The sequence below is a fragment of the Rhinopithecus bieti genome, unplaced genomic scaffold (genome assembly GCF_001698545.2).
Source record: "Rhinopithecus bieti isolate Rb0 unplaced genomic scaffold, ASM169854v2 scaffold_1714, whole genome shotgun sequence".
NCBI classification, from domain to species: Eukaryota; Metazoa; Chordata; class Mammalia; order Primates; family Cercopithecidae; genus Rhinopithecus; species Rhinopithecus bieti.
In genome coordinates this window covers 174048-185101 of record NW_016803514.1, presented here as the reverse complement: position 1 = coordinate 185101, position 11054 = coordinate 174048, and the positions used below count along the sequence as shown (strand labels likewise).

General features: G+C 41.1%; 1 protein-coding gene across 4 annotated transcripts in view; it reads left to right on the top strand.

Moving 5' to 3' along the window:
• The first annotated feature begins 8200 nt into the window (after nt 1-8200).
• The window catches only part of SH3BGRL2 (SH3 domain binding glutamate rich protein like 2), a 64857-nt gene continuing 62003 nt past the window's right edge, over nt 8201-11054 (top strand). For 2 of the 4 annotated variants that reach the window (XM_017888280.1, XM_017888266.1), the window contains exon 1: nt 8201-8601. In XM_017888280.1, the coding sequence (XP_017743769.1) occupies nt 8557-8601 (45 nt within the window). In that variant the 5' untranslated portion in view covers nt 8201-8556. The remainder of the gene's footprint in view (nt 8602-11054) is intronic. The other 2 variants (XM_017888260.1, XM_017888274.1) reach the window with 2 other exon arrangements.

Genomic DNA, 11054 nt, shown 5'->3' with positions numbered 1-11054 from the left:
TTTGTAGTTTTTAGTAGAGACGGGGTTTCACCGTGTTAGCCAGGATGGTCTCGATCTCCTGACCTCGCGATCCGCCCGTCTCGGCCTCCCAAAGTGCTAGGATTACAGGCTTGAGCCACCGCGCCCGGCCTCTCTAATTGTATTTATATGTAAACATTTTCTTATACTTCTTCTATTGCAATTATTTTAAATGGCCTTTATGCTTAGCATAATGAGAAATTATAATGAATTCTAAAAACTCATTAGCAGTGTATTTATGAGGAATCAAAATAGTTTCTGAATTCAACAATAACCTAAATGCAAATTTTATGTTTATTATAACATGGTAATCATTTACAAAGTGGTGAACTAATAAAACCAAATACAGAGTATTGGAAATACCTGTAACTTGTGTTGCCTAGAACTATTTCAGCAATAATCAACATTGAATCTTTATTTTGTTATAGTGTTGTCATCTCCTGACCTGGAATGCAATCTGGGAAAAACATAAATATGTCGTCTATACTATATATAGTATATCATATATATATCATCTATACTATGGATGATATATATGATAGTATATCATATATATCATCCATATATTATTATAATGGTTAATATATCATCTATATATTAATCAAAACATAAAATATCTATCATTAATATTTTATTAACATATAGATGATATATATTAACCAGAAAAGATGACTAGGAGAGTCCTACAAGATTAAAAATGAAATAAAAATAAAGAACAAAAAACAATCAATATCTGATCTTTTCCTTTAAGCACGAAGCATACTTGTAATATGTTCAGTATCATCTTCCCCAGTTAGGCCATAATTTCCATGAAGGTAGGGATTGTGTTTAATTTACTGCTGAATCCCCAGCATCTAGTACAGCATCTGGCAGAAACTGAGTGTATATAGCTGCAAGAAATGAACCGCACACAAGGGCTTCAGTTTATCCAGTGGTTACCCTATCAGCAGATCTCAAAGCTTCCTTGTTATTGCTGCAGGATGGCAGCTGTGCAAGTCATCTCCCTTCCATCTCTTCTCTTTTTCAGTTTGCTGAGTTTTCAGTAGGAATAAGGTGCTAAGGGAATGAAAGTGCTTTTTGGTTTTTGGGTATTTTTTCCTGTCAGATAGGATAAAGAACCCTATTGGTTGAGGGGAATGTGAACTGATTCAAGAATATGTCCTGGGTGGACTCCATGGCTTATGCCTGTAATCCCAGCACTTTGGGAAGCCAAGATGGGAGGACTGCTTAAGCCCAGGGTTCCAAACCAGCCTGGGCAACATAGACTCTGTGTCTACAAAAAAATTAAATGAATAAACTAGCCAGGTGTGCTGGCACATGCTTGTATTTCCAGCTACTCAGGGAGCTGAGGTGGGAGGATCTCTTGAGCCCTGAAGGTCAAGGCTGTAGTGATCTGTGTTAGCACCACTACACTCCAAACTGAGCAACAGAGCAAGACCCTGTCTCTATTAAAATACATACACACACACACACACACACACACACACACACACACACACACAATTTACCTCCATTCCTTAATCATGAATGTTGAAAGTTCCATTCAATTCAGGGATTGATTAGTATGGTTCCTGATAATTAAAATTTTGTTTGATCAAGAATAGACAGAATTGGCCTGATGAAACAACATAAAGCAGTAGATAAATTCTCTTTTTATGAAATTCAAGCTGCATTATTTGACTTTATTGCTGCTTCATTTCACAAATATTCTTTTTATCTTAATTATGGCCTCCAAACTTCAATAACATCAAAAAGACTTTGTCAAGAACTTTAATTGAACATGGTACTGTATAAAGAGGCTTATACAAAACCAGATACTTGTTATTTAGAAAGTTAAAATCACACACATGAAACGAATATTTATAGGATTTATATGCTTTGTGCAAATGCAGGCCCTTTCCTGATTTACTATGCATGATTAATAATAGATAACATTTCTGGAGTCCTAACTATGTGCCAGGCATGGTGTCAAAAAGCACTGTACATACATCATCTCTATTAAGCCCTGCAACAACCAGGAAGGTAAGGAAGATGAGGTATTGGCAAGTTAAACCAGCTGCCTAAGGTCATATAGTTGTGACATTAATGCAGGTATAGCTTCCCATTCTTTAACCCCTCTGGCCTACCCCTTCCCTTAACCTCCTCTCCCCCAAATCTATCACCCACTGACAGCCAAAGGTGCTGACTCAGTTTTTGAAGGAACAACCACTTGGAATTGGAAAGTGATTGTGATAAGCATGGTGTGGGCACTGTGAAGTCCCTTAAAAAGTTAAATCCTTGGGGAGCCAGGTAATATTAGTTTAAGAGCTGTTAAGAACGGGGCAGCCCTAAAAGAATAAAATTATCAGTCAGATTCAATTCTATTCTAAAATTAAAATCTGGGCCAGATGTGCTGGCTGACACCTGTAATCCTAGCACTTTGGGAGGCTGAGGCAGGATTGCTTGAGGCCAGGAGTTCAAGAACAGCCTGGGCAACATAGCAACACTCTGTCTCTAAATAAGTAAATAAATAAAAATAAAATTGGGATGGTTGAGACTTCAAACTGTTTAAAAGAACTCTTTATTTAATCTGTAGATAAACCTTAATGACCATCCTGGCGAACACGGTGAAACCCCGTCTCTACTAAAAAATACAAAAAAACTAGCCGGGCGATGTGGCGAGCACCTGTAGTCCCAGCTACTTGGGAGGCTGAGGCAGGAGAATGGCGTAAACCCAGGAGGCGGAGCTTGCAGTGAGCTGAGACCTGGCCACTGCACTCCAGCCTGGGTGGCAGAGCGAGACTCCGTCTCAAAAAAAAAAAAAAAAAAAAAACCTTAATGAAGGATATTTATGTTCCCTGATTTCCTTTATAGCTTCTGCCCTTGCTCTCTCCCTCTCCCATCAAATTTCCAAAGAGGAGAGATGAAATGTATCATTGCCTCTATTACCTCATCAGGTTCCAGTCCTCAAGACACTGCAATCTGGCTTCTGTCTCCACTCCTCTACTGGAAGTGCTCTTACAAAGGTCAGCAATGATAATAAACTATTACCATGATAACAACTAGTACTTCTTGTGGATTTATTGGGTGCCAAACCCTGGGCTCAGTGCTTTACAATGGAGAGAGAAACCTGGAGGACCATAGGGCTGTACCTGTAGATGGTGAGTTTAGTGAGCAAACCTGAGTTTAGTCGGCTCAGTTTTTAAAAATCAAGCCAACATCCAAAAACCAGAATACTTCAGCTACAGTCCTCATGGTGCCCACCCTTTGCACGAAGTGAATATATTTGCACTTGGATCTTCCTCACCTCCCTAATCAATGTCACCTGCCTGACCCCTAAAGAAGCATGATTTACTACCCACGCTTTACATAGGTATTCTGGTCAGGATTTAATAGTTGAAAGAAAATAGACCCATTTAAAGTAGCTCAAGATAAAGGAGGGGGATTATGAAACAGCAACTCAAGGGCAGGAACCACAGCAGACTTGAATTCATGAAAACTAAGACTGGAAGCAAGACAACTGTGACCCTCCTTGCTAGTGTCTCAGCTTCTCACCACATAGTGACTCCATTTCCCTGGGCCACAGACTAGCTTCCTCTTTTTACTCATTTCAGTCCCTTAATTGCCTTAACTTGCTCAAAGCTGCTCATCCCAACCCTATCCCAGCCTCATACCATCCCCCTTTATTCTATTGCTAACTGCCTTAGTCTTTAAATTTTCTAATTATAAATTCCTAAAAGAGGAATTTGAAGGACCTGCATGTATTTTCCAACCTGGTCACATATGTTGCAAATTACAAGCTGCAATAGGTCATGCCAGGGGAAGTACACAAATATGGTCCAAATATTCCAAATATCTGTGACCAGGTAGCCTGAGAGTTTCCTTTAGAAGGGCTGTGGGTTGACAGGCACTATACGGCATAACTTAAATAATATCCTAAGGGTAGTTAATTCTCATTAGAATATTGATTGATAGCCATTATTTATACCCATTTTATAGACAAGAAACTTGAGGCTTATCGAGGTGATGAAATTTGCCCAAGGAAAGTCTCTATTTTCAATATAATCTTTCTTGACTTTCAGGCTAACATTCTTAGATAGTCTCTACATTTTGAAACTTAAAATTCTTCTCTTGGTTTCTGTGACAGTATACTCTTTCAGTTTTGTACTATTCTGGTTGCTCCTCTACTATTTTTAATTCCTTGTTCTTCTTCCAATTCTTAAATGTAGGAGATCTCCAAGGGACTCTTCATGGCTCCTTCTTGTCTCTTTCCATATTTTCTTCTTAGGCAAAATAATAGGCTTCTGTAGATTTAGATATAGTCAGACATCATGATTTCTTAACTTGGGGTTCCTGGATCTCCCGTCAGCCCCAGCCTAAAGGGACTTGATAGAATTTAGGGGGTTCATTGACTTGAATGAGAAAAAAAATTCACATCTTTATCTTTCCACTAAACTCTAACTGAAATTTACCAATTCCTTCAATTATGAATGTAGTTAACAAGCCTTTGTAATAGCAGTAACACTGTGACTTTGCTACCAATAGAAATCATAGGCATTTTCATATTTTCCAATTATTGCAAATATCTCAAAATTTTATCTTTTCCCTTTACTACTTCAAAATCACGACGGCCATTTGATCCACCACTCAATCTTAATATTTAATACATTAATAAAGAATCATACACATTATCATATCAAAATTTTAACATGTTGGTAATTGTTTTGCAATACAGTTTCCTTTGTAATCTTATACTTTCTTTTTTTTTTTTTTTTTTGAGACGGAGTCTCGCTCTGTCGCCCAGGCTGGAGTGCAGTGGCCGGATCTCAGCTCACTGCAAGCTCCGCTTCCCGGGTTCACGCCATTCTCCTGCCTCAGCCTCCCGAGTAGCTGGGACTACAGGCGTCCGCCACCTCACCCGGCTAGTTTTTTGTATTTTTTAGTAGAGACGGGGTTTCACTGTGTTAGCCAGGATGCTCTCGATTTCCTGACCTCGGCCTCCCAAAGTGCTGGGATTACAGGCTTGAGCCACCGCACCCGGCCACGTAATCTTATACTTTCAAATTTTCTATATTTAGAAACTTTTTTTTGAGAAACCACGGATAGATTTCATCAGACTACTAAAGGGTCCTTGGCACTCCTCTTACTCCCACACAAAAAAATGGTCAAGAACCCCTACTTTAAAACATTCTAGCCATATGGTCTATCAGGACTTGTAAAGGGGATAAAGTCCTAGGCAACACAGGAGCCACTTTCTTCAAGCCTAACGACCTGCTCGATTTTCTTAGTCTTATCTTTCAGTTTTGACTACCAGCTCTATCTGTAGACCTTATTTGTCAGATTGGCATCTAATACTCTCTGTGGTCTGATAACCTGGTGTCGATCTTGGACCTTTATCTTACATCCTAGATTGCGTTCTGCTCTCAGTTACTCTTCCACTTTGTTTACTGACTCTGGGTCTCAACTCTATAATGGCCTTGCTGTTTTACTGGATTGCTAACACATTTTCTCCTGCATACAAGGTCGAAAGGTGAACATTTTCATTCAGGGTGGAAAAAATATAGGATTCTTCTTGAAGTATAGTTCTGACAATATCCTTCTGTTCCTCAGAATGCATTTGGACACAGACTGCTTATGAACTTCTCAGGGCACTTTTGGTTCCATGAAACAAAACCTGTTTCAGGTGGCTTAAGCAAGATGAGGAACTTACAGATACAGGGATGTTACATAGCCCTCAAGAGCAGGGATATAGGAACAGGTTGAATAGGATCAGGGATTGGCAAACTTTTTCTGTAAAGGCCAGATGTAAATATATTAGGCTTTGGGGGCCTTATGACCTCTGTCAGTCTACCATAGACAATACCAAGAGGAACATGTTTCAATAAAACTTTATTTACAAAACAGGCAGCCATGTGCATTTGATATGCAGGTCATAGTTTGCGGACCCTTATATGACAGTATTGTCAGGACTCTTTCTAAAACTTAGAGCTATTATCTCCAACTCTTTTTTACAAATTCTCTGTTGTTCTCTTTCTACCGACTAGCTTCTTCAGCTTCTCTGATTCTCATGTTGGAAGCTCTGAGCTTCCATGTCACAAATTCAAGCTCTCTTGTTTTCCAAGTTTCAATTCTGAATCTTTAGGGTAGAAATGTCGCTTGGCCTTGCTTGGCTCAGGTGCTCACTCCTAGATCAGCAAGCTGTGGTCAGAGGGTTAGGTCCTGCTGTATGTACAGGGCTTTGGGGACCCTTACAACCTCTAGGATCAGAGGAAAGGAGCAGAAATCCTAAGGAGCTGAGCAGATAACCCAGTGAAAGTCCTCTGTTGGTATTCATTCAAACCTACTTTTTCACATTGTCCTCTACTAGTCCCCTCACATTCCTTTCTGAAGCAAAACCAACTCCTTGCTGTTCTCCTCACACACCCTGAATAGTCTCACCCTGCATCCTCCCTATCTGCAGACAGAAATTCCACTCATCTTTAAAATACCTTCTACAATGGCCACCTTTTTCCTTTATATCCACACAACACTGTATTGGTGCAGTGTGTCTTGTTCTGTCCCTATTTGTGTATCTGCCTTTTTCTTTCCCAGACAATAGGTGCTCTGCTGACAGATAAATGACTTGTTCAACTTTTATCCATTCTTGTACTTTTCACGGAGTAGGTTCTGAGTTCCAATTATTTGAGTTTAACAATATCTTCGTAGCTGAATAATTCCAAACTGAAGAAAATGTTGACTTTTATAAAGACTTGCATTTATATAGGAATTATGGTATCCACTTTTAAGAAAATTACTTTCTATTTTATAAACATGCATTTCCACATTTATGGTAGCAAAATCAAAGTACATTTGCCAAGAGATACTAAAGACAGCAAAGCTTCTATTTAAAACTTTAAACATGAAGAAGAAATAAAGTCCCATTAGGATTGTCTCTTCTATTATTGAAGGAAATTTAAAAAGATTCCTGCTACAGAAATGGCTTTAAGAAAAGCAATAGGAAAGGTTATAAACTTGAAATATTCATAATTGCTCTAAAAAGTACTTCATAATCATTGCCCTTTGTGCAAGAAATTTATCAAAGAGCCACAGACCTCATCATCTAATTTCTTACTTTTTCTTAATTAACATTATTCCCAGACCTCTGCTAAACTCCCGTGTTGAAAGGAAAGAAGTAAATACAGTACAGCAGGGAAAACTGGTTCCTTTCAACAAAACTGTGAGAGAGGCTTGAGCTTTTGTCAAACAGAAAGCACTTGATAAAAAACTATTCCTAAACTATTAGCAACTATACAAAAGCTTTTTATTTAACAGCATCCTCCTGGGAAACTGCGCTGGAATATGCAGCGGTTCTGAAAAAGGCACAGGTTTGGCTGAACTGTAAATATTAGGTGCACAGAGGCGAAGCCATTGTGTAGGGTAGGGGTGGGGCGGGTGGGGTCCTGATTTCCAATATTGATAGAAGGATTCCAATTTCGTTTGGTATTTATTTTTTTCCTACTATAATTACAGTTTTGCTAAGAAAAATAAAATATTGGTTGTGTTCCCATGTGGGTTTCTAATTTTCAGTGTGTACAGACAAGAGAAGACCTCTCATTTACCCAAAATAATCACCTTTCTGCAATCTCCAGTGCTACTGGACAAACAAGCGAGCCCTACCGTCCACACCTCCCGAGCACCCGGCTCGCTGATCCCGCCNCACAGAGGCGAAGCCATTGTGTAGGGTAGTGGGGCGGGTGGGGTCCTGATTTCCAATATTGATAGAAGGATTCCAATTTCGTTTGGTATTTATTTTTTTCCTACTATAATTACAGTTTTGCTAAGAAAATAAAATATTGGTTGTGTTCCCATGTGGGTTTCTAATTTTCAGTGTGTACAGACAAGAGAAGACCTCTCATTTACCCAAAATAATCACCTTTCTGCAATCTCCAGTGCTACTGGACAAACAAGCGAGCCCTACCGTCCACACCTCCCGAGCACCCGGCTCGCTGATCCCGCCTGCTTCAGGTAGCTGGGGTTAGCCCGGTACTCCAGCGGCCCTGAGACGATGTGTGCCCGCAGCACGATCGTGTCTGTTGGCATTTCTGGGTGTGGATGCTCCAAACCAGTAAACCACAATACAGAACCCAAGCTTGGACTTTGAACCAAGCCCTTTTGCCTAGTTTGCTTTTTCCTCGTCAAGCTAGGATCCTTGCCAACCCAACTCACAGCTTCTCCCCAGGTTGCGGCTCCCCTCCAGCCACCTGCGCGTGTTCGGGATCGAAGAGCAGTCAGGAGGGGAACTCAGTCCACCAGCCACTCCAGGGAGAGACGGAAACTACAACTCCCATCACACACCACAGCCGGCTCCCTCCTCCTCCCTCTTCTTCCCCTTCAGCCTGCGGCCGGGCGGCGCTGGGCTTTTATCTGCGGACCCGGTGGGAGGGAGCCAGATCCCAGCGATCTTCCCCGACGGCAGTGCTTTGCCCGGAGGCGGCCGGCGGCTCGTAGCAGGGTTCAGGTCTGCGTCCACGCCAGCCCAGAGCCCGGGGGCCAGGGGTCTGTCCCGGGCGCACCGAGAGGATGGTCATCCGCGTGTTCATCGCCTCTTCTTCGGGCTTCGTGGCGGTGAGCGCGGTGGGGACCGGCAGCAGGTTGGGGTCGCGGGGCGCGGGTCCTGCGGGAGGCGCGCGGCGCTAGTCACTGCGCGTCCTTGCGCTCTGCGCGTCCGCCCGCGGGAGCCCGCGCCCGGCAGGTGATCCATCACGCTCCGGCAACAATGAAGAGGGCGGGGAGGAAAGGTGGGTGGGGGGCCCCAGCCTCACCCAAATGCCCACCCCGCGTGGCCTGAAAGACAGACAACGCGGCCTGAAAATGGAGTCCGAGGGAATCCCCCAGCTCCTGTTGTGTGGCGAGGAAATTTGGGGAACGGGTTGTTCAAGAGCTTCGGGGTCCCCCCTTCCTCTAGTTTAGTTCTTCCCGATTTGGGACCTTCAGACTGGTTATGTTTTGCACGGGAGCCTTTTTGGATGCTTTGATTTGTTAACCTAGCTCCTGAATGAAACAAGTTTAAGTGGGAATTGCTCTCTGTCCTCCCTTCCCCCGCCAGCAAGTGCATTTGTTTAGTTTTATACCTGCGCAAAGAGAATGGTACACCAGGTTTGTCCTGTTGTGCTAGGATTGTTTGCTTTTACTGTCATGTTTTTCTTAGGGTGCCATAAATATTTTTGCATCTTTATGTAAATGTGTGTGTATGCACGCATTTTCTTTCCACCTTTAATGCTTTGGAAATTTTATCCTGGGGATCTATGAATTGTGGTTTTTTTATTTAATTATTTTTAACTATTCTGTTTGGTGGATGTTCTTGAATTTTTTTAGAAAGATTTTTTTTTTTTTTAAAGGAAGGAAAGTTAAATAGCTAGAGATGTCAGACTTTAAGGAAAAATTCAGTAGTTAGTATATTTGACAGCTCACTGAGAGACACAGCACATGTGTTTTACATGATTATTGAGACTTGTTTTCCTTAACCAAGAGTTCAACTATAGATTTAAGAACCTTCTTGGTGACATATATAATCAAGGAACATCAAAAAATGCATTGTAGATTGCTTAAATTTGGTCTGGCCAATTGTCTGCCCAGTAGCTCAGTCAGATTGTTCCAAAATTTGTTTCTTAAGCGGGTGCAGTGGAGAATGGAATAAAATATTGTTTAAAAATCCTTGTAAACTAACTGAAGTTTTTTATTTAAAAAGAAACCAATGCGATCATACAAAGTCCCTCCACCCCCATTTGCACTAGAAACAATAGATGGGAAAATGCAACTTATCCTTATATGCGGGCATGTTGGAGTTGTCAGACTTCTGACAGTTTCTGGTGTTTCTAGCTATTTGGATTGGTTAGTCATCCCTGCCTTTTGTAGGTTTCCCTACTGAAGCCACACTTCATGTGTTTACAAACTGGCACTGTTTCAAGGGTAGATTTGTTCAAACGCACTCCTTACTAAGAATGCTACAAAGCTCTTGGTTTCACCACCGACTTGCATGCTTCAATAATTGTCCCAATAGCATTATATTGATTATGGAAGAAATGGTTTCTATCCCTTCCACAAGAGATAAAGCCTAGGCTACTTTGAGCAAGTCAGACAAAGTTAAGGTAATGACTTGCCTTATTCTATTAGTAGGTAGTATATTGAGATAGTTTTGGTACTCCACATCTTTGTTTCTTCAGTGCCATTAGCAAATATTTATTGCCTGCCTGCTGTGTGCCTTTTTAACTTTTAAATTTAATGTTTTGTGTTTTGCACATGGAGCTAAAATTAAGAGACTTAAGTTTTAGTGTGGGCCCTGACTAGTGCAGTGTAAGCTTGGATAAGGTGCCTCATCTCTGCCTGAGTTTCTCTTCTGTAAAATGAAGGATTTTCATGACTAACTCAGAATTGCACGCTAGCTTTAAAGTCTTTTGACTTCACCAGGTGAGTAAATGCGGATGAATCCTCATAACAGCTTCTTTTGCTTGAACAATATACCTACCTATTAGTCTCAAGATGAATTTCTTTCCTTGGGCATTTGACTGTGAAGACTCAGATCCCCTCAATGCCTTGCCTCGTAACATGTGTTCTGACATGGTTTCGTTTGAGCTAGAAGACATATGCAGTTACCACTTGCTTACAGACCATAGACACTAATTATCTATTTTAATGTTCTGCTGTTTGACGACCCAGTCTTTTCAGGTTTTAGTAAATACTTATTCATTGAGTCTCCTCAGTGATATCTTATATCAATACACAGTTATTCATTGAGGCTCCCCAATTGTAGTTTTATCTCCTGTATCAGTACACAGTTTATCTGTAATATCCATACTTTTAGTGATGTTAAGATTATGTTAATATGTAAGAATAATAATTTCTAAGAACTAATGAGGATATTTAGGTCAGTTCTTGGGCTGGCGAGGCTAATGGGGCCAGTAGCATTAAGCTGTATTAAGCTTTAGTGGCATAGCCATGATGTGTTCCCTCCAGCAGTGTTGGGTTGACTGCTGATCGTGTTTCATTTGGTGCCTAGCCGTGGCCAGCAAGTGCATGGG